The sequence below is a fragment of the Corvus cornix genome, chromosome 15 (genome assembly GCF_000738735.6).
Source record: "Corvus cornix cornix isolate S_Up_H32 chromosome 15, ASM73873v5, whole genome shotgun sequence".
Taxonomy (NCBI): domain Eukaryota; kingdom Metazoa; phylum Chordata; class Aves; order Passeriformes; family Corvidae; genus Corvus; species Corvus cornix.
In genome coordinates this window covers 8013423-8037467 of record NC_046345.1, presented here as the reverse complement: position 1 = coordinate 8037467, position 24045 = coordinate 8013423, and the positions used below count along the sequence as shown (strand labels likewise).

Below are 24045 nucleotides of genomic sequence, written 5' to 3'. Positions count from 1 at the left end.
TTTTATCCTGGCATATGTTACCTTGACTTGCTGTCTGCTCCTGCGGTTTGTAGCTGGGCAATACGCTGTGATCTCAGTAATGAGAGACAAAGACTTGTCTGGTAATTTGATATCACAACAAGCATTTAGCAGAGTTGCTGATGCATGCTATTCTCAATGAGCTGAAGGCTCATAAGTCATTCTTAAATCAGAATTAGAATCAATCCCGTAGGAATCGATGGGTAAGCCTAATCATACCTCATGAACTAAACTAAGGTAAAATGTATACACAAGCTGTATCACAACATAGTTCCTTCCTGTGCTGGGTCTGGGTTTATTTTAATAAGAGATCTGGGGATTTTTTTATTCCCTGGTTCAACACCATCCTTCTCTGAAGTCTTTGCCACTTGCTTAAGAACTGTGGATGACTTCTCTGGGTATTCCTTCACGTTAATGGCTAGGTTGCCTGTGTTAGACAAGTACCATGACATTCTGGGTCATTTGTTTTCTTTTCAAAACCAGTTTTAATTGAAATGATTCCTTTCTGGCCCTTGCAAAAGAGATAATACTCCCTTACAACAAAAGGGTGCTGTCTTTTTAAGTGGATGTAGCACTTAGAGTCACCTCTTCTCATTGCTGCAGCTTGTCTGTGTTTCCAGTCCTCGTGGTGTTGGTGTCTCTTTCCACTGTTTAGCTCAGTGGAATTTACTTTCATTTAATCATTCATTTGCAGCATGTCAGTGGAAAATCGGAGGTACCTGCCATTGAATTGGAAAGAATTCACAGGGACAGTCAGCTCTTAGTATGTTTTTATTTGCTGAAAGAAGTCACCAAAGGGCTCCTGAAATAAATATGCCATTAATAACGATCTACTGTCTGATCTGAAAGTCTAACTGGATCAGTAGCCTAGAAGGAAGGGGCATGTAAAATGGTCAGTATAGTAATTCAGGGCTCAAATAGGCAGAATCCAGAATGCACTGGATCAAGCATGCTCTGAGGTCTGAGATGACCTTCTTGGACCCCGGCTAAGTTCCTCGTCTGAGACACATGCTCTGACCAAAATGTCCCCTCCTTATTGTACAGGATGACATTCATCTTTAAAAAAACTAGCATTATAAATTTTTTCCTGAGGCTGCTGTGCTTCCTTCAGGGAAGTTTCTTTTAACTGGAAGTGGCTTTGTTACATCCTATGGAAGCTGTTAAAATTAATACATTAAAATTAAAAAAAAAAAAAAAGGAGATGCTCTCCCAACAGTTCTGGTCTTTTCCAGTGGTAACTGCCAAGTGCAATGAAACTCAGAAGAGCCTTCAGCAATGTCCAGCTAATCCCTTGTGTGGGGCAGACTGTCTTAGGAGCTTTTTTTTACAGGATCTCAAGTTTGAAAAACTGATGCCCTACAATGGAAACAAGATCTCAACAGCTGCAGAACTTGTGCTGTAATATGATTCTGCAACCTGATACTTTAGTTGAGAACTGTGGTGTTTCATGGTGCAATTTGGTATGTGCCACACTGCTCAAATAATTGCCTTCTAAAGAGAGCCAGAGGTTGTTTAGTGTTTAATTTACACTGTCCATGTTTGCCTCAATTACACAGTCATTGCTTACTAGGTTAAATCAATATCCAGATTATAGACAAGATCAAATTTTGTCTATAATTGAGAGTTCAGGTGACTATCTAGCACCAGACCAGATCACCACCCAACACTGATTGTGGTATTTTCTTTGGGAATTTTAAGATGTTACCTGTCATCTCAAGCTTTACTTTCTCACTTGCCAAAATCTTCATGGTTGAGAACATTTTCTACTTGAAAAATACAACACCTGGTAGGCTCTTCATTATTTATAGCTCTTGTCAGTAAAATGCATTACCCTCCAGGGTTAATGGCTCTGCAAGTGTGTGCTATCAGAACAGCACCATTTCTGGACTGTGTAAAAGTTACATTTTGAAAAATTAAGCACAATCCTTTAAAGACCTGTATGCACATATTGTAAAGCACTCATGGAATTTCCCAGACATGTCTGTTCTAGGGAGGGAAATATTGTCCCCCTAAAACATTGTAAGGAAAAGCCAAACCATCCTGCAGTTTTTCCCTCTCTGCCTGCCTGTTTTCTCTCCTTGTGAGATTTTTCTGCTGCTGTGTTATCTGCCTCCAATGTTAAGCTAAACTGCCTCCCATTCTTCCTACCAAAGGGCTGAATCTCCCTCCCGTGTTTAGGTTTCTTTATCCTGTTATTGGGCTGCAGTTTGTTCACACCCACAAAAACAGCATACATGGGTGTTGGATTTGGTTACCTGCTTTGCAAATCCACTGTGTGCTGTTTCATGAACACGAAGAAGGGGAAGAGTATTGTTGTTTCAGCTGGTTCCACTTGCTGTGTAGCCATGTAAGTAGATTAGCTGATATCAGTGTTAAGGACAGAGTAGTTAAAACAATAACTTAATGAACATATCCTTTTTATGAGACCTTTTCCTTGCAAAAGCTACTGAATTCTGACTCATTTTTCTGACTCATATGGAATTGCTGGCTCCTGTTGGAGAATATCCCCTTAGTAAAGTCCCTGAGCATAGCACACTGTGTCAAAGGGACAGAGCTTTCCAACTGTTGCATACAAAACTGAGAAGGGGAGCTGAAAAGGACTGAAAATGACAGGGTGAAGTACAAAAATAGGAAATAAAGAACTAAGAGGAAAAGAGAGACTGAGTAACAATAGAGGGTAAGCAGTAAATCTGGTGTGCCTTTCTAGCTCAGGAAGGTGTCTTGGAATCTGTATTTCAGGGCACCCACTGGGTGGTCACCAGAGCTCTTTGAGTGTGTGAAATGAAATGGAAAACAATAGCTCAGCAGCAATTGCTTTTTTCCCTCTGATGAGGTGTTCCTTGAATTGCCAGCACGACTCCTGCTTGATTTAGCAGTGAATACAGCCAGGCATTTCCTGAAACGACAGCACTACATGGCGCTATTAGAAATGCTAAGTGAAAGGTTCTTCTGTGAATAATGAGGGAAGGGGAATAGGATATGGGAGTGTGTCCCACTAAACTGTCTGTGCAACAAAAGGGGGAATGAAATGTAGCACAGCTGCACGGGGGTCATCTACCCGGTCTGAAAACCCTCATCTCATTCCACAAAGAGGTGATAGGAGCCAACAAGATCTGTTTGGAAGAGGTATACCTTTTTGGAGTAGTTAGAAGCTGAAGCCAGCATTGTTTGTCTTAATAACTTGTCTTCTTTTTTTTTTAACTCATATTATCTAATAAACTCTCAGCCCTCTTAATTCTTCATTGGGAATTTTTGCCAGTAAATGTAGATATTGTTTGTGTTATGGGCTGATACCCCATTCTGACCAGTCTCCATGTATGTATGTATCTGCTTACTCATCTGTTCCATTATCTCCAAAAAACCAATAAATGTTTCCTTTTTAGAAAGGGTACCTTGTCTGAGCCTTTCAAAGATGCAAATACAGTGCATGGCTCCAAGAGTACTGCATTGACTTGGCAGAAACTATTTAAGAATCACTGCTACTCCTCCTCCTCCCTGATTACAGCCCTTAGGAAAAAAAATGTGATGACCCCTCATTTTTTTGTTATTCAGCACATTTTTGTGGTCTTTTCTTTCATTAAACTTTGTATTTCCTCTTTGCCTCAACTTCTTCCTTCATCAGGATGGACATGAGAGAGCACCTCATTCAAATGGACAGGGAGACCCAAAAGGACATTACTGTGACAGGTTAATTAGTTATTAGCTAAGCAATATCTAGTCTCATCTCATGCCTTTATATTTAGTAACTTGTGCTGGTTTTTATCCGGGGTCCAATCACTCATATTAGTTCTATCCTTTTGTTTTTAGAACAAAAAAACTTGTACATTGCTGAGATCAGTTTTAAACCCTCCCACTGTCCAGGGCGTTCACCGCCTTACCTACATACATGTTCTATGTACTATTTTCTAGTCTGTTAAAAAAGTCCTTTCCTATTGTACTTTCAACTTGGGTACAATCTGAAAAAAAAGTTAACTGCAGTTCTACATTTACATTTTAAGTTAATTGAGCTCTTTAGTTTTTGCTTCTGCCCTGGATATGTTCATTTCCGTTTCCAGGCTCTCATTCCTGTTAACTGTTTATCAGTGTACAGTGTCTGTGCCTTCTCTGTCACCTCAGACACTCAGTTTGGTGCCTACAGCAGGGTGGAGTCTTACCCGACTTTGCTCATTGTGAAGCACTATCATTATGTCTTTCCTTTTTCTCCCTCTGAGTTAAGACCCTTCTGTTTGATTCAGAGTTACTTGCAAGGTCGCAAAGTGAAGTTCCACAGCAGTTTAAGTGCTCCTGCATCCTGCCTGCCCATGTTATGAGGGCAGGACAGACTAAGACATTTTGGTTCAGGAGAAGGATTGCAGTTTGCCCTTTCCTTTGCAAACCAAATTCCTGTGTAGAAACAGGTACTAAAACTGAAATTCTCAATTTCATATTGTGACGTGACTCAGACTTCAGTAACTCTATCAAGGGGAAAAAACTCCCTCTTACAATTTAGCGTCCCCTCCTACCCTGCCTTTGAAGTAGGCTTGTTTTCTACACACCAGTGGAGTTCAACACTTCCACTGCAATCTGCCAGAGGCCATTTCTGCAAGGCTGTGAATACATTTTGCAGAGAAGGCAAAAAAATCTACAACCTTGTGAGAGAGGCTGGAGAAAAATGGATTGCTCTTCCCACCACCTATGATCAGCCTTTAGGACAGACATCAGTAATGGCTTCAGAGCGTGAAATGAGCCCATGCAGCATCCAGGTATGAAGTCAGGATTGCTGTACTGAACTAAAAGTGCAGGTTCTAAAGAATGTAATCAGCTCTGCAGGAATCTGGGCAGGATGCCATGGATAATAGCGTTCCTTTTAGGAGGAACACTATAATGATGGTATGGATGTCTTAAATAGTTGTAGTCATTAATAACCCCAGGTAGACAAGAAGCCTCTTTTAATATTATCCAAACAACAGCATTTTAGCCCAAGAATCTTAGAATGATATTGGCTTCTGGGAATATCCACTATCTGTAGTTGCAGAATAACTGCTTTAATGATGCCTTTATTTAGTTTCTTCCTAACCCACCCAATGGAACTCCCTCTTTCTCCAAACTGCTGCTCAATCCACATTGTTACAGTAGACAAAGATTATATTTATGGAGAAACTAGTTCCATATGTCTGAAAAGGGACATTAATGTGTCTTATACCTTTCTGAAAAACAGAAATTCCTCTTCCATGGCACAAGCTGTGGGAGTTAAGATTTTATAAAACTGGCAGGTATTTGTGTGCATAGATATTCTCAACTGGACAAGACAAGAAAATCAGGAGAAAACGAGACAGTCTAAAAATAACATAAGGGTTCAAGAACATAATGGAATTCAAGCAGATGTTCAATTTTTAAAACTTGCCTTGCATGTCAACATTTTGAAATGTCAACAGTATAACAAAAATAAAGTAGATGTAAACAGTGAAATGTATTATGTTGCTTGGATCTTGGCAGTCGCTTCCAATGAAATAATAGCAGGAAATTATAGAGGAAAAAAATGGTGAAATCATTCTGTAGTCATTGGGTATTCATGTGAGTCTTCTGTGTTGAGATAACACTTGGGTTTATTTGTATTATAGAATGAAAGATTGCTGTTATAACTGGAAACTGTTAAAGGTTTTGTAGCTCAGGCTAAAGGTTATCCCGGCTGCTGCAACAGATATCCTAATTCTAACAAAAGATATACAGTAAGGACAGAACATTATAACTGGACGAGTAATCTAAAAATATACATAGTGCAAGAATTCTGCCGTGCTAGGCACTTGTTAGAGCTGATAAGAATTGGTGATTGTTGTTTGTTGCCCCAATCCTTCAAATATGTGAAGGTATATTGAAACTGAATCATACCATTTTGAGATTTCACATATGTTCTTGTCAAGCGGTGCCTATTTTTCTTTCCTGAGTGATCTTTTGTGCCCAAGCCTAAATTCTCTTAAGGTTTAACCTTCTGTGGAAGTGTTCTGATAACCAGCACAGTTAATGCTAATGAGTTATGTATGAGTGTAACAGAGGGGAATCGATTCAGCTCCGAATGTGTTTGAAAGTGGGAAAGGAGCCCAGAGGTACCCACATATGGTTAGAATAATTGTCATAGTACCTGGCGTGGCATCAAGAGGAATGTCACTCAGAGCTCTGTCAGCTAACCTGCTTGGTTGAAACTTCAGGAACATACACAGCTGAAACCCAAAAATGCATTTAACATGGCAAACTATTTTTGCTACCAGGTTAAAATTGTTGTTGTAGGATCTGGTTTTGTGCAGCTCCTAGCTTTTAGAGCATTTGTTCAGCCAATGAAATCTTCTGGTTGTCTCAAAAAACCCCAAAATGTTCCACAGCCGGCACAGCTGGCGCTAGAAGGTGTAAGACCTAAAATGGGCATGTGTAACTTACCTCCTTGCAGGAGCCAGCAATGACAGAGGCACAGGATGATACAACTGGCACAGAGTTCACAGCTTGCTCACTGGACCAGAGTCACTTTTGAGAGGGTTATCTTTTGTTTGCCTGGAAAAATCAGCTATTTTAAACATTTACTTTTGTTCTTCACTGTAAATAAACATGAACAGGCTTCGTCCCATCTGTTTTGTTTGTGTACACCAGAGCACCTCCCTGGGCCATGCAAACTCTCTGCCTGGCTGGTGCAGCCTGGAGGATCCACCAGAAGGGAACATCCCTGGATTTGGAGCTGAGGTGTAGTAAGGAATGGATCCACTGCTATTGCTGTACATAATAGCACTGGGGCACTTCCTCATGCCTAAACTAAGGCTATTTTTTCCAAAAGAAAGAGTAACTTGTGTGGATGACATATCAACTGAGCTTCAGGAACACACTGTACCTGCTATGAATACCCTACCAGCTGCTGCCAGGGCTTTAGTCAATTTGAGTGGCTTTTGCCATTCAAGGAGGATCAGAGTAAAAGATGCAGCTTATTTTATTTTCTGCCTGGTTTTCTAGATGGTCAAAGTCCTTCTGTACTGTTCTGTACTGGGTATCAGAGGTGGTCTTGTCATTTACTCTCCATTATTAATGTAATGAGATTTGTGTGCCTTGTTGAAAAGGCTGTGGCTTGTGGAGTGAGGTGCTTTCATTTTTTTTCCTTTTGTAGCCTGAGACCAAAACAGCTGGATAGTAGTTTCAAGGCTCATTCTTCTTTTGCTTTAATCAGTGCTGTATGTACAGTTCCCCATGCTGTATGATTCCATTGTTCTCAAATCAAAAAGCTAAAGCCAGTAGTTCAGTTAATGCACCAATTAATTCTAGTCAGGATGGGTAACATCCAGACTCATTCATATATTCATTTTCCTGTATCACTTTTAAAACAGGCTCTGATGCTGATGAGTATTTTCACATTTTAAGTGGTAAAGTTTGTGTGATATGATCCCCCATGATCCTGAGTTTATTTGGGTACGGCAATCAGCAACCCAAACTTATAGGTGCCAGTTTCAGAGAGGCAAAGCTCTCGCTCAGGGCAATAGATGAGTGGCCAGGGTGCAGCTGGGCTCAAGCATGATGAGAAGACTGGCACGAGCCCTGGGTAGATACCTTCAGCACAACACTTGTTTCCATGCTGAGTCCTACTACTCCCTACCTTTCTCTGTCCAATTTTGGGTTGAATCCCCATGGTGAGCTTTGGAAGGAGGGGAAAGCTCAGTGTTGTAAACAAAATCCCCAAATGCCACAGACAAAGGACACTGTTAAATTGACTCATGATGTCTCAATCTGTGTTTAAGAAAAAGAAAAGGTGAAGGAAGTCTTGTGTATCCAAGCAACTGTAAAGCCTTCACTGTTGCCGTGGGAGGTTTTATCAGTGACGCAGTGGTTGAAGTTCTCCTTTTCTCCTAACTGAGGGTTCTAGTAGGTAGAAGGGGGTTTCTAGACAGAGAGCCTACTGCTGCAGAGAGTCAGCAAGGAACAGTCTGGAGCAGTCACACATGCACAGACACAAACAAAGGTCTGATCAAAATAAGAATGACAGAAGTCAGTCACGTCCAAAATAGAAATATAAGACCCTCTTGAGGCTTTGCTTTTGGAATTATTTGTCTTATCACAATCAGGCTACAAGTAAAGCAAATGCAGTATTTGACCTGAAAAGAGAACTCACCTGCTCTCTCCCAGTTAATCTAATACAGCAGGAATATTTGTTATGTTTTACCAAGCAGACTTATAAAAGCAAATCCTCAAACACGTGTACTTAATTAATGATTTTCTTCTTCGGTGCACACACAAAAAGGGATGCATTGTGGTACCATCTGATGCTGAATACTGCATTAATATGTTGTTGAATATATGCATGAATTTGGCACTTACATGCGGCATATGGCTCCTGACAGGCAGGATTATCTTCTAGCATTACAGATATATGGATGAGTTGGAGGACACCTGCCTATGGAGTTTGAAAGATGGCCAAGGAAAAAGAAAAATTCCTTGCATAATATTTGATCAGAGAATAGGTTTTAAATAAAAATCTGAAGTTACACTGCTTTCTCACTTCAAGAGTAAAATGCTTTCATATATTCCAAAGAGCAGATGCCCAACAAACATCTCTGGACAGGAAAAGGAAATATTTCCTTAAACATCCTGCAGCAAACGTGACTGATTGAGCTTCCTTTTCCCTTTGCCTGGTGCATTTCCCTTCTTTGCACAGACAGGATCTAACCAGATTTGCAGGGTATGAACTGCAGGTTACTTCCAAATTCATAACTATGAAATGGTTCGTTTAGCAGGACAAAGGCCAAGCCGACAGACACCCTTTTTCCAGCTCAGCATGTGCATAGCAATGGGAGGGTGGCAAGGAGCTTTTGTTAATCTCAACCGAGCTGGCAAGAATGCTGCAAAATGAAGGCTTTGAAGATGTTTTTTCTTAATTTTTAAAGCAACAGTTTGTTAGAACAAAGCTTGAAAATCTTGCAAAAAAAACCAATCTGCAAAATATTGAATGTCCTCCCTGGCAGTCATATAACTTAGGCAGATTTCTCCACTAGCAATTAGTCTGTACAGTTTACTTTACCAGTCTTTATTGGTTTTGGGGGGTTTTTTAGATTCTGTTCTGCTGCATCTGTGAAAATGTTTTTCCCCAGCTTCAATGCACTGAAAAAAAAAAAGAAATAGTTGGCAGAAAGAATTAGGGTATCAGGTCAGGTTGGGGCTGATCCAAGCAGTGGGATTTTTTCCTTTTAGTTTAAACGTGTAGAAATTGAAAGCTTTAAAAGCTTCGTGCTTAGAGCTGTTCCCAAAATAGCTGGGGCTCACACTCCACTTCCTAATGTGCTCACATCACAAGACTAACTGCTGCTACTTGCTCTCTTTTGTCTGAGGCTTCAGTGGAGAGCTGAGATGCTGAGTGCTCTGCTCTGCAAGGGAGCAGCCCTTCCTTCTTCCCCGGAGGTGACCCAGCTCTCCTCCCCAAAGATAGCCCAGGTAATTTCCCTCTGGGCACCAATATCACACCCCACCTTCCTGAGCCCAAACAATCCAGTGGCTTTCACAAAGTACAGTGACCCTCTTCAGGGATCGGTTTACATGTTTTTATTTTTATAATCATAAATACAAAATAAAAATAGTAAACAAGTGCTATAGGTTTATCTTTTTGTTGGGATGAGGTTCAGGCTTGATCCTGAGCACTTCCAAGTTTTTAAGTTCAGGACTAGATCTTTGTTCTTAGAAAACAAATCATAGCAAAAACCAACTTAGACTTTTACCCCGAAGCCAGTGCCATCAGTAACAGCATTCTCTCAGGTTGTCTTTTAAAGCACAGCAACAACTAAGGATACTGAAGGATGAGAGTAAATGCAAAAATATTTTTACAAATGGACCCCACTTCCTGCAAGTATTGTTGGGTGCTGCCCCACTGACCTCAGCCACAAGTTATGGTTTTGGGAGGATGATGCTGTGTTTAGTAGCACATGCACAGTTAGCACCGGCTTCTTCCAAGAGGTCTTTCTGTGTAATTTTTTCGAATTTTGGTTATAAGAGGATCCAACCTTGCCTTGATACAAGCAATTTGGCTTGTTAAAATTCCCTTCTAAGGCGTGGGTTTCCCTCCCCCTCCCAAAGACACCAGTTTTGATTTGAAATGCTAGTGATGCACTGTCCAGAAAGAGTTCATCTTTTGGTCAGACCGCAAATTCTGCAGCACTTCTGAAGGCTCTGCTGTTCAGAGACATGCAGACATTTGTCAACGGGGTTTAGTTCTTTAACTTGAGACAAAAGAGAGTGAGGTCCAGCATTTCAGCTAGTATCTGTGGACTCATTTTCTAGAGACCAGAGAGCTGAGCAAGGGTGAGGGTGGGTGACAAATACAGTTGGATGTTACAACTTAAAATAAAGTAGTCATGAAACAAATAAAGGCACCAAACCATATAACAAGCCAACTTTGGTAGATTTCTTGCAAAATAGATGCATTTAAATACATTTACAGTTGACAAGGTTATACTGTTCTTAAAAAGTTGCAATGATGAAATACAGAACATTTCATTCTTGTACCAAAACTACATATCACATCATAAAAACAATATTACAGCTTTTATTTAAAGGGAGACAGCGTTAGAACTGCACCTCTTTATAGAGAAGTAGTTGTAGACATACTGCTCTACTTTTGTATTGTCTGATAAAACAGACCCTGTTATTTGTGTGTTTAAAAAACAAAAGCAGTTATCTTCAAGAGGGTAAATCTTGTGCTCAATATTCAACATCAAAATTTGCAAAGGCAAGGCTTTAGTCTCTTATTCCAGTTTGTGAATTGTTGATACCTCCAGGATATTAAGTTTGCTAAGCAAGGCAAGAACAGAGTCAATGTAAATCTGTCAGACCCACGGCTATGGTTAGTCCATAAGTTTGGTGTTATCAGAAAGCTGCAAGAGTTAATGCTCAGGGCAGGTGCGCACTGTATTGGTACGTGATTGTGAGGACCTATGAGGTCGTAGTGCTGTTCTCTGAGGAGTATAAACAGCACATTTCCTCGCTAACTCTTGGTAGAAATCTTATGGCAATGCTGATGCTGCCACCGTTAGTAGCATAATCCTGTGTGGATTTACAAGGAATTAGATTGGAGGAGTATCACACATCCCCTTAAGCCCCTCCCTTAAAAAGGTCTGTCTCTGCAGTGTAAAATAAAAAAGTGTAAGCTAATATTTCAGGCTGTGGTGAAGTTCAGGAGGTGTTGAGCTCAGGAAAATTAGTTATGTTGCCCAAACCATCTTCCTTCCAGTCTGCAGAGTATTACCAAGGCAATGCAGAGGAGCTGAGAGCTGTGAGAGTCATGACTTCACAACTGATCGATCACCTGGCATAAAGTCTCAGTCAAGATATTTTTGGTAAAATTCTTCTAGCAATTTTTTGCTTGATTTGGTAAATGAAGGAAAGCACATGTTAACAAAATCATAGTGGGGAGCCAACCAAGTGCATGTCCAACTGAACACACATTTCAAAATTGGCAGCAAGCAGAACTTGGCAAGAAGGCCACCAAGGCATCATTCCCCCCAACCATCAGTATCTGGGGCAGTTTTTATGTTTCCAGTCTCCTGTAGTGCAGATGAGAGGAGCAGAGGCCCTGCTGGAGCTAGGACATACAGTGATCTCCTAGATTTCTTAATCTAGTCCTCGAATAATTCTGGCAATGACTTCATATTCAAGTAAAAACAGAGCATAAGCTGAAGAAAGAGAAGAGATGAAGAACCTCAAGGGACAACTCAGTGTTATCTGATTTGTACTCCACTAAAGGACAGCAACTACCTGAAATCTCTTTCAAGGTTTCATATACACAGACCAATACATTTCACTGAGGGACTGAAACAACTGAAGAAAGCCAAATAACTTTCTCCAAACAGTTACTGCTTGCGGGATTAAGGACCAAGGTTAGTGTCATGCTTTGGACAGAATCCCTATTTTATTTGCCCAAATAGATCAAACCCCCCCCTTATCAGTCCGAGCGGGAACTGCCAAATGTAGCCTTTTGGGAGAGATGACGGAGATGGGAAGCTGCTCCTCGGCTACAGGGCGCATCCGACGCCCGGTGCCAGCAGTCAGGCGGTGCCCCGAGGCACCGGCAGCGACAGCGGGCGGTAAAGTACTCACAAGTGTCACGATAACGCCGGGGAAGGGCCGAGGCCCGCGGCAGGAGCCGGGCGGGCAGGCGGCGGCGGCGAAGCCCGGACGGGGCGTCCCGGTAAACGCCGCCGTGACTCGCCCGAGCTCCTTGGTTCCCCCGGCCGCCCCGGGCGGGGGAGACGCTGGTTCGGCTGCTCTGCGCGGCCGCGGAGGGCTCTGCTCGCCCGGCAGCGCGGTCGGTCAGTACCGGGAGCCGGCGGCGCCGAGCGCGGGCGCTGCCCGCAGCGGAGCGGCCGGACCCGCCGGGGAGCCGGGCTGGAGGGCAGCGGGCGCTGCCCTGCCTAGGGCCGCCGCTTCACGGGGGTCCCCGTTAAGAAAAGCCTCCAGGCAGGGGAGCGCTGGAGCTCCCCGCAGACGCTCCCGGCCCGCAGCCGTCTGTCCGTGCCCCGCGGGGCTGCGGAGCGGGCCAGCCCCGCTCAGACGTAGTTCTTCTTGTCGTACTCGCCGTTGGACGTGGGCCGCCGTGGCGCCGAGTACTTAACGGGGAAGGAGGTCTCGTCGCGCTGGGAGCAGGAGCAGCAGCAGATGAGGCAGCCCCCGAAGAGTAGCAGGGCCGTGGCCGCCCAGCCGATGTAGAGCGCGGCCCCCATCTCCCGCTTCTGGGACGACGGCACGGTGGGGTCGTAGAAGTCGCTGATGACGATGTTGGCGAACCAGCAGAGCGGGATGAGGACCAGGACCCCGCAGAGGATGTAGATGGCCCCTCCGGCGATCACGATGCGGGACTTCATCTTACCGGGCCGGATGCAGTTGGTGCACTGCGCGCCCACCACGGTCACCATCAGCGCCACCAGCCCCAGCAGTGCCACGATGACGGTGAGCGCCCGGCCCGCCTGCACCTCGGGCGGCAGCGCCAGGATGGAGTCGTACACCTTACACTGCATCTGCCCCGTGCTCTGCACCACGCAGTTCATCCACAGCCCTTCCCAGATGGTCTGCGCCACCACGATGTTCACGTCGATGAAGGCCGACACCTGCCACATGGGCAGCCCGCAGGCCAGGATCACCCCCACCCAGCCCAGGATGCCTAGTCCCAGCCCCAAAATTTCCACCGCCGCCGAAGTCATGCTGCTGACACCGCTGTTCCACGGGCTCCGCAGGAAGGAGGGCGCGGCAGGTCTCCTGCGCTGCCCCGGGCGGCTGCCGAGCCGGGTCTGAGCAGGGCGGTCGCGGGCAGTGCTTTATGAGGAGCCGCGGGGCGCCCGCCCTCCGCCCCCGTCCCGCCTGGCCCGGCCCTGCCCGGCAGCAGCACCGCCCGCCGCGGGCCGGCACCGGGCCAGGGGCAGGGGGCGGGTGTCCGGCCCTTCCTGCTGCTCGAGGGGTCCCGCCGGAGCTGGGAAACTTCGCTCTGGTCTCCCCGGCACCCTGCTCTGGGAGGAGCTCGCAGGAACGCTGCCCGTTCCCAGTTAAGCGTGGGGCGGGAGGCATCTTGTCTCGGATTTCGGCTGTTCAAATTCCTTTCAGTGCCGTTATCTGTGTATTTCCTATTTACTGATAAAGTCCGCAGCCAGACCTGTGGAGAGGTCTTGCCAATACAGGCACCCAGCAGTGTGGAAGTCCTGGTTATCGGAGTGTAATCGATCATTTTTCAGAAGACTGAGCACTGATGGACAGACACAGCTCTCTCCTGCACACTGTCAGGCAAAAAGTTAAGAAAACACTGTCAAACGCTTAGGAGCCACCCTGAAAATGGAAGCACTTTGAATATGGGATCTGCATGTCACCTGTCAGTACCAGTAGACAGATTCTTAGTTTGGTCCAGGACGAATAACTGCTCTTAGCTTACACCAGGCATGAAACTCTGTTAGTTCTGATCCTGGTGCCAAGAGCAAGGCATACAATTTACATATGTTTTCACAAAGACTCCAAACCTGACTTTAGTGTTTTAATTGTTCGAGTACATTTTGAATCTTTATGGTATGTTAATGAGTTACATGGCCCTGTCAAAAATCTGTATTTACAAGAGGTTTTATCATCAGGCCGGGCAGACACTGTAATTGCTACAGTCTCTTCATGACTGCTGGTGTCCTGGATTGTTCTTGCAAAGTAGCCTTGGTTCAGCCCCTGCAGCCAGCAGCAGGTCTCAGCCCCCCAGGCTGGCAGATGCAGGGAGTGTTTGTGGTGTGAATGCTGCAGTTACAGAAGCTGGAGAAAGAGAACAGACCTCACCAGCTGCCTCACAGCACTCACGAGGAGCTGTGTTCCAGTGGCTTTGCACTGGGTGTCCTGAGAAAGGCTTGTTTTGATTGCAGTAAGTTAGGATGTTTTAGACAAAATTGAAAGTTATGTTCACAGTGACTTTTGAATTGGTTTGACTAGATTTAGTTTCAGTTAGCCCAAAGTGTCCTTCCAGTGTAGAGAAGATCACAGAGTTGAAAAGAGCACATTTCCTGCCCCTATATAAGCAGTTTTCTCTGTTGTACAAAAATATACAGCACATAATGTGGCATGCAGAGGTTTGTGATCCGAATCTTAAGACTGATATGAATGCAGCATTAATGGAAAGGTCCACATGTGAAGCAGAAGCAGCAGAAGAAAAAATAAGCAAAGGTTAAAGGAATCACATGGATTGACAGCTGAGGATGTGACTGCTGAGGTAACAAGGAGCAATGCCCTGCGCACATCCTGACAGGTGACTTCAGCAGAGGACCCCAGTGTAGTAACAGGAGGATGACAACAAGGTCACAGCACACTGGATATGGCCTTTGACTTCCTTTTTTTAACAACCAGAAGATGAACTTTAGCTGCAAGACCCCAAATAGCCACACAACACCCAAAAAAAGAAATACAAGAACATCAGGAGCTTGTGGACCGTCATGGAGTTGGACATGCTGACACTGAATGATTGCAGCCTTTTGATTATCTCTGCCTGAGGAGCTGCAAACATTTCTAGCATGGAAAATGTCTTCCTAACAAAGGCTGCCTGGTAAACGGAGTTCAGAGGATTTATCTCCTCTCCCAGTTGTATATAAAATAGATACAGTTTACTTCCATTATTCAAAACTGCAAATTCCAGTGTGCAAGTCCAGGAGGAATGTGTGACTGGGGCTGTGCAGTCTGTCAAACTGAGGCTGCTTACAATCACTCAGAAGAGTCCCTGGTGTCAGGGAGAATGTGCAAAGGAATCATCCACAGAGATATCTCAGAGGTGAACAGGAAGAAACCCAGAACACAGGCTGAAACTGAATAACGTCTGTATTTATGATGATAATAATGATTATATAGAGAACAGCACAGAAGAACAATTAAGAAAGGGGGGAGAAATGCCAGTTATCTTAGCCCATAAGCACAGGAAAGCCCCACCCTTGCCACTTGCCCGGGAGCACGGAACTCTGAGTTTCCTCTGATACATGGCCTGTGTGTGCTCCTGTGCTGGCTGGGAGGCACTCATGGGGCTGGCGCAGCTGCCTGGGTCTTTGGGCTGAGAAAGGAAACCAGCCCATGGCTTGTTTTACCTCTGCAACCCTCACCCCACCTTCCCTTGCTACCTGTAACCCAGCAACTGATTCCTACAAATCACTTAATCCAAGGCAATTATTTCTCTGGGGAAATACATGCTTAATAATCACAGAGCAACCGAACCTTTCTTCTTAGAGGCATTTCCATTCCTGGTATTTCACTTTTGTCTGTTTCTTTTCATTATCCCAGATATTAGCTTTTATCCTGGTTACTGGCAACAACCTCTGTTTTTAATTACTTTATTTTCTGATCCTAAAAGTCTGTTGCACAGACTACCTTTAATGAGACCACTGGTGCAAGGTGCTCACAGGTTTGCTTACTTGACTTACTGGTACCTTGACTGACAGAGCTGTTGGGGGGCCTGAGGACCCCATCAGCATCAGCACGTTGTGGTTTCTGATGGTGTTAATGTCTAAACACTGGAAATTAAACTCCCAGAAATGAAAAGGTTCTACTTTCTTAAATGGAAGTACAAATCAGCATGATGTTTTATTTGGGGTGTTAAGTAAAGAAAATCCCTCCTTGTAGTTAAACCCTTGCTGGAAAAGTCTGGATTCCTTTAAACTCAAAGGCACAATGTTTTTGCAGCAAAGTGGCTCTTTAACAAATGACCATTCCTGTCATTACATCTATTCCTGCTTCAGCTATGTATTAATTGAATTATTCTAGGGGGATACATAGGGGGGCTTTACAGCCCGTGAAAATGGGCGGAAGTGGTATTCAAGCTGAGAACAATTGCACAGGAGCCATACTATAGCAAGAGGGGCTTTGGGATTAGAGGTGATTGTGTTTTTGCTCCTTTCCTGACAATCAGGACAAACACCAGGCGCAGAGTTATTGGGAGGGCTGTGAATGGGGGGGTCCAGGCTCTCACCAACATTGCTTGTCCTGGTGTATGAGCCCTGTCCCATGGCACAGACCTGCTGTGCCCAGCCCTCCAGCCTTGCCAGGGCTTTGCTCAGCCCCAAGGCCTCCCACCACCAATGTTTGGATAGATTTGCCTTTGGACCTGAAATGTAGTGTGCAGAGCACACTTGGTTTATAATTTGTGGAGTGTCCCTCACCTAAGTGCTTCTGCTCTTTCTAATTCCTAAAATATTAAGCATCTGGAAGACAGAGGGAAAATGACATTTGGGATCAATCTTATGCACAAACCTTGTATTATTTGTGTGAGTAAGATGGAGTATGAGTCAAAAGATTAATTAAAAGCCCAGTGATCTCAAGACAGCTTACCATAACTTTTGGATCAGACATAAGCAAAGGTGAAGAATTAGGAATCCTATTAGAGATAGATTTTGTGCCGTATTTTGTATTCTAATTAGTGCTGAAATAAAGGCAGGGAGATTTACAAACACAGAGGGGTTAGGCAAAGGCTGTTCTTTATTTAGAAAGCCTGAGGTTTCTCAGCAAAGATTACTTCTTTCTGAATTATCATTTAAAGTGCAATTTTTTTCCCAACAGAAGAGATTCCATACTAGGATAGGGCTCCAGGAAGTTCTTGTGTGTCAGCAGTGCCAATGTATCTTCAGCGTGACACATCAGAAGACTGGCACATAGGAAATGAGTTCTTGTCAAATGAGCAGGTTATTACAAAATGAGAGTGGACAATTTCACCACAGGATCTATTTCAAGATGATTTATTTTGAAAATAAGCTGAAATGGTTAACACGAAATTGTCACTTCTTCTCTTATATCATCTTTTGAGCAAAGAGAAAGCCAGACCAAAATTTTGCAAGAACAAGTAGTATTCTCAATGACTAGTGCTAATGATGTAGAATCCAACACTTTTTTTAGTACAAGTGTTGCTGCTGCTCTTTGGGATTGAGGAATGGATGCCCTGCTCCCCCTCAGTGGTGATATGGCTAGACTCAGGTAAAAGAAAGGAACGAAACAGATATATATATATAGCTGGAGAAACACTGAAAGAATAATAAATGTGCTTCCAGCCTTCATATATTTGCTGCTGCATATCCCTTTCCAGGCCCTAGCCCTGTATCAGTCTCTGCTCTTTACACACACCCTCTGCCTGGATGCAGCCAGGGCTACACACGGTGGGAATGCTGAGACAGTGTTACAGGCGCTTTCCTCACTGAATGAGGAAAACAGTAGTGGTAAACCATCATTAGGACTAAGTTCCACATCCCCCTGCTTGAATTTCTTTACACACAAACTTCTAGAGCAGCACTTGAAACTTCCCAGTGTTGGAATTGATCATCATGTCTCTCTGTTAAAGCACACCCTGCTGAGAACATTTCCAGCCACCACAGTCAGGACCAGCTGGGCTGCACTGGTGAGCTGCTGTGCAGCCAACCCTTCAGCACCTTGTTTTCTCCATTTAGCTTTCCAGAGAACACTGTGGTGTCACTGGACAGCCATTAACCCCATGTTAATGATGTTCCAGGGCAGTTAATATGGGCAATGAAGGCCCTTTCCAAAAGTTTAGAATGTCATGTAGACAAGCATATAAAGAGTTTGATCATCCTGCTCGTCAGAAGATCCCACTGAATATATGCTTAGGCCATGCCACTTCAAATATTTCTCTTTAATGCTATGGACAGATCTTGAGAACATAACATATTAAAGCTTGGATAGGTGGGGGGGAGGGGGGGGAACCTATAGGAAATACACATTGTTTCATGCCTAATGGTTCATTCTACATCGTGTTTCCTTCAGCACAAAAGTAGTTTAATTTTGTCCTCTTCCAGAGTTAGCCTCCTTCCACAGATTGTGGTGTACCAGGATCCTGGTAGATCTCTTTCTGATGTAATTCTTGGGAAATCACATCAGATGTCAGTTTGTAAAGAGCAGCGTCAGTAAAGAGAAATGCCATTGTTTTAAATATACTTCGCAGATGTTGAAAGTAATTAGTAAAGACATGACCATGAAGTTACTGAACACTATTCAGGGTTAGTGATGGGAAATATACTACATTTATCAAGTTTCCCAGGAAATGTGCATTGCTGAGAAGAAGTTTGGAAGGTTTGGGACACCTCTTCTCGGCAGTGCAGCCCCTACACGTCTTAGATGAGCTCTACTGGGAATAACACACATCTGTTTGGTAAATCCTGATTTCTTTCTTAAAAGGGAAGTTTGTTTTCAGTAAGAGGAAGGATGGCTGCTACTGGTGAAAAGATGCAAAATGTCTCTTATACTGGAGAATATTTGTAGGCATTTCTTATTGCTTCTTCATTGCCATAAGTAGCATCTTGAAAAGGAGGGCTTGTACGTGCTTGTAAATGCAAAAGAAACACTTCTGTTCCTCTGAAACTACTATCAATCAAACAGTCTTCATTTCCTGTAGTGTGTCACTGAAAATGAAGCTTGGGTGCTTTTTGCAGCAAGGGAAAATACTTACCTGCTGCAGATTTTCGTATGGATTCCTACTTGTAAAGTAGGTTGTGTCGGTAAATCCTGGTGCATGCACAGATGGTGGCTTCCTGTTCGTACCCTGCCCGAGCTCCAGCTCTGAGTTGCAGACCTCGGAAGGGCTCAGCAGTGACACCAGCCTTCCGTGGACCTGACATCTCTGATTCCTGATGCGGCATGCCTGCAAAAACAGAGGAAATTTCAGATGTTAGAATGGTGATTCCATAGATAAATGGGAATCACCTGTTGGTGATTCCATAGATAAAGCCCTACACAGAAGAGTATTTTGATCAAATCAGCACTTTACCAAACACTAACAGACAATGGGAACTTCACCCTTAAATTTCTGTCTTTCAGCACACCCAAATCCTACAAATTATCCCAGGGAATATCTAAATTACGGTATCTGACATTCACACTAGCTACATTCAAAGTACTTTTTTCTCTGGTAATCCTTTAAAAGATGATGTCACCCACAGTGTGCAGCAGATTTATTTCTTAAAGGTTTGGACCTGGAGCCATGTACTGTAACTTGGCAAAGCATACACAAATATTTTGAATCAAACACAAACTGAAATCTTACAGAAATGAAAATGATTTATGTATATGATTAAGTTGTTTAATCAGGCCTTGGGCAGTTTTATCTCCAGGGAGGATTGGGAGAATTCAAGATGGTCAGAGTCTCACATTAGTGAGTCAGTATCTCCATGAATTGCTTTTATAGTGCAGCCATTACAGCAATCACACAGAATTTTAGGCTCAAATCCAAACATTCATCTATGTGAGGAAAAGATTGCACTGAAAGAAAATCAAGTTAAAAGGGATCTCACACCTGAAAAAAAAGGACAGTTTTAAGCAGCATATCTTAAGGGAAATAATGCCAAGGAGTGTGGAGTTGGTTTATCTATTAAAACTCAATTTAGGTTTCAGTTTATGGTTGTATTTATTTTATTATAATCAATATCACCATTTTCTCTGGTAAGGACTGGAACAAAAGGCACATAATGTCTTTAGCTGAATGAATAAGGTATTTCTGACTAAGATGTAACTCTACATGAAGCTGAGATTTGAATTCAAGGAAGGACTTTTGTGCTTTTGATAGTGTAAACCTAGATGTACCAGGAACTTTAATAAAAGGCATTGGAATTTCCAAGGGAAAAATAAAACAGAATTATTTTTAAAATAATAATTCTGGGAATGAGTGAATCACAGTCAGACTGCTGTTCACAGCATGAACATTTCTAAACTATTTAACCAGTGTTCTTCAGTACAACCATTTCTTCTGTTTGCACTTCTGCTAATACTGGTGTGAGAAATAACAAACATGCAGCATGTGTTTGGGGGGGCCTGCATTTGCTGTAGGTGTCTGCAGTGCAGCATTTCTCAGTCCCACATCCGAAACAGTTTCAGTTCTGCTGCCTGGCATTCCTGTAAACCGCAGTTCCGTAACGAGTCTCCTAACAGGTTTCAAAAGTAACAAAAGTATGTTTTCATCAAGTGAGTAATGCACTGTAACACTCATTGTCACAGGACGCTCTTTAATGCCAGAAGTTGGGATGGGTTCAAAAAGCAAGAAGAAAAATTCATGGAAGAGAGAACTATCAAGATAAAACTTCTGGCTCAGGAAGCTGCTGAGCCCCAGATTGCCGGAAGCTGGGAGGAAATACAGGCACGGTGCTACTTTTATCTTTTCCGAAGCATCTGCTCCTGGGCACTGCAGAGGCAGGGCACTGGCTAGGACTGACCTCTGCTCTTACCCCAAGTGCCCTTCCCTAGGTCACTTTCTGGCCTAATGGAACCTTTTGGGGAGGATTGTGGCTTCCCGGAACATTTTGGTCAGTGATCCGATTCAGCCATGACTTGGGAAAAATATTGGTGTACCTCAGTAGTGAAGGATTTGAAATTTCTGGAGGCTGTTTCACCCCTTGCACTAAATCCTGCCAAAGGAAAGGAGTGACGGTCATGGGAAAGCACTAGCTCCCACCTGACTCTGGGAGATGGCAGATGGCAGGCTGTAGGTTGGCATTGTCTGTGCTAATTTCTTATAATTTCTGCAAATTAACTAAACAGTTGTTTGTAATAGCAGTGCATGTGTGCAAAATCTTGTGTCCATCACAGTGTTCTAATTTAGTGAAAGAAAAACTGCCACAGTTGTTCCTTTGGTGATAGTACAAAGCACCTATATGGAAATCCATTGAATATTTTAAAATAAAACCTTAGTTTCTAAAGAAGACTGAAATGGCATCTTTTAACTCCTCCAGCAAAGAAGTGTGTATCAGAAGTTTGAGTTATAACATTATATTTTGTTGTAGGAAGTGGAACTTGCTTGCACTTTCACTGGCTTTTATCTTGTTCTTACTCAGATCACATCAATGCCCAGCTGATAATATCAGCACAATGTGAATTGCAAATAATGCCAGTCTGCCTTCAGCAGCATTTGTTTCACTTCCACATTTTCCTGTTGTGAGCTGCAACCCAGTTTGCTTAATGGACGGGAATACAGGCAAAACAGGAATGCATTTCTTGGTATTCAGAATTTTAAATCAAAATATTTGCTGCTAGGCCACACATACAAATTGCCCGCTCAAAATGTGTGGATGGATTTCTAGAAACTTTCCTGAACAGTTCTTGCAGCAGGAAAGTTGGAAAAAACCTTTCCAGTACTTCTGCTAATAGCGTTTTAGTTTGACAGTGTTGCATTTAGAGTTTGGGCTATGTCACGCTGTTTCCCCAGGAGAAAGTGATCTGTTTCTGTAATCTGACTGTAGGTATCTTTTACACTCCAGGTTTATATCCGCTGGAGTCCCTGATACCTCAGAGAACTTGCAGGTGAGAATCGCACTCAGCTCTGCAGCGATGACAGCGACCAAGGCTCTCACAGAACCAGAGGGAAAGCCGTGAGGAAAGAGAATAGTGGAAGTAAAACAAGTACATTGGATTTTTTGCACAATGTTCGGGAGAGGAATTTGCTTCATGTGTGAATGAGCATCTGAAAACTAAACAGGGTTGTGTGCACTACAATCAAAGAGCACAAAGTTTAAGCTCGATTTCCCCCGGTTATCACACCAGCCAGGTTTTCCAGTGAGGAGTATCGCTAAAACCTGCTGTAGGTGGAGCAATCTCAAAGTTCAACGACGTTTGGGTAGAAAACAGAAACCAAACCATTCCGTGTAGATGTGGCACCTCAGGAGTTAGTCCGCCGGTGGCCTTGGCCCGCGAGCCGCCATGGCCGCGCCCGCCGAGGCGGGGGACGCTCTGTCCCTCCTCTTGCTGCTCCCGGAGCCGCCTCTCGCTGCTGTCTCCGGCACGGCCCGGACCATAGAGTGGCGCGAGGTAGGCGGGCACTCTGCCGCGGTGGGTTGTGGGATGCGGGAGGGCTGTGGGGCGGGAGCGGCGGATCGCGGCCTGGCGGCGGGAGCGGCCGCGGCCTCAGGTGAGCGCCGGGAAGGGGCCGCGTCCTCCGCGCTGGCGGCGCCTCCGCCCCCACAGCGCTCCAGGGGCTCGCCCCCTGCAAGGCGCGGCCTCGGTCCGGCCTCCCGCCGCCGCTCGCGGCGAGGTTTGTGTAGCCGGTGTGTGGGGACGGGAGAAGCGCACCGGGGCAGGAGCCCCGGGACGCCGCGGTTGGGCCGTTTTCGCGCACACCTTGGTTTGTTTTTAAAACAAGGCAGAGATTAATTTGAGATGTGGACAAGGCCGCCGTGCTGGGGTAGCCGGAGATGTGAGGAGAGGATGGAGCAGGAAGTGCTGTCTCCACTGGGCATTCCTCGGATGCTTTTAAAATTGCAGCACCCACCATGGGATTGCAGCTGCCGGGAGCCGGGGATGCGGCGGGGGCATGCACAGAGCGACGCGTACCTGCTTTGACCACTGACCGAACCAGTGCTTTACTTTCCTGGGTTTTCTTTTTGTGGTGTTTTTCTTGGATTTTTGGCTTTTTTGTCTTTAATTATTGTTCACGTGTAGGTCAGAGACTTGATTGGTATCATGAGACTTAAGCATGACGTGGAAGTGATTTAAAGACAAACTTAACAGTTTGCTGTGCGTTGCCAGTATGTACACAATTATATTTATGCTCTGTGGGTGTGAGGCAGAGCTGCCTGTTTCCTGATGAGTGATTGTGGCTAATATATTTAGCTTTTTAATTTTAAAAAGCCCCTGCTTTTCACAATTACAGGTCTGTTTTAAAGTATTTCTGTGACACAGTAACTCTGCAAAAATACTGTCAAGAGCTCCTCGCATAGGGACAACATCATCCCTAAAACTGATCATTTACAAGAACGGCATCACTGCCTCCTTTGTGTGTTTCAAGTGATCGGATTAATTGAAAAAACACTACGAAAAGGAGTTGTTTAGAGTCATATGTTAGCGTTGAAATGGAACTTTTAGGATTAGAGCTTTAGGTTTCTGCATTGCTTTTTCTTGGCCTTTTAAGAATAGTGCTCGTACAGGTGGTTGAACTCCTGTTTAGTCCTTGTTCCTTTTGCTGTGCATATGCGTGCTGTTCAGTCACATGCATGTTCCAAATTTTGATGCATTCCTAGTAGTAATTCCCGTACAGTTTCCTTGGTTCAAATACAATAGCAGAAGGAAGCTGTAGAACTTATGAGCACTGAACATCAATTCCAAGCCAGAGCTGTGGCTCACACTTAGCATAGTCTGTCTGCAAAGGTCACAGCTGGGTTGTTGCATTTTCTGTTAATTCCGTATTTGGTGGAAATGAGACAGTCATTTTCCTGAATAAGAATAAAGCAGAATTGTTAGTGTGTAAAAGATGATTCCTTCAACTGATAATATCTATTTCTAATGAGGAAAAATGAAATCACCTGGGATTGCTGGTCTAGAGGGAGTGGGGAGGAGGGGGTTTCCCGCAGTGGTGAGGACGTGCCAGAAACGAAGCATGGCACACGGAACAGGCTCTGCTGGACACACTTGTTAGAACTCAGTGATTCACAGATTCATGTCATTTTTTCTATTATTATAGGTGTGACTCAGTATTTGACATTTCTTCCTTGGGTTTTGTGGTTCATTTAGTGAGAAACCACAAATACTGGTGGTTTACTGACATATTCTCGGTGTTTC

The 24045-nt window shown here is 44.0% G+C and overlaps 2 protein-coding genes across 3 annotated transcripts in view; one reads left to right on the top strand and one right to left on the bottom strand.

The window, feature by feature from the left end:
• Positions 1 to 9546: 9546 nt before the first annotated feature.
• On the bottom strand, positions 9547 to 13312 carry CLDN5 (claudin 5). Its single transcript, XM_039561264.1, has one exon. It carries the CDS (start codon positions 13206 to 13208, stop codon positions 12558 to 12560), a length of 651 nt encoding a protein of 216 aa, XP_039417198.1. The 5' UTR covers positions 13209 to 13312; the 3' UTR covers positions 9547 to 12557.
• A 9022-nt stretch (positions 13313 to 22334) lies between these two features.
• The window catches only part of SEPTIN2 (septin 2), a 35390-nt gene continuing 33679 nt past the window's right edge, over positions 22335 to 24045 (top strand). For both annotated transcript variants that reach the window (XM_039561079.1, XM_039561080.1), the window contains exon 1: positions 22335 to 22399. The gene's annotated coding sequence lies outside the window, so the exon portion shown is untranslated. The remainder of the gene's footprint in view (positions 22400 to 24045) is intronic.

Coding starts and splice junctions, on each gene's coding strand:
- CLDN5 (XM_039561264.1), bottom strand. CDS start 13,208: ATGACTTCGGCGGCGGTGGAAATTTTGGGGCTGGGACTAGGCATCCTG.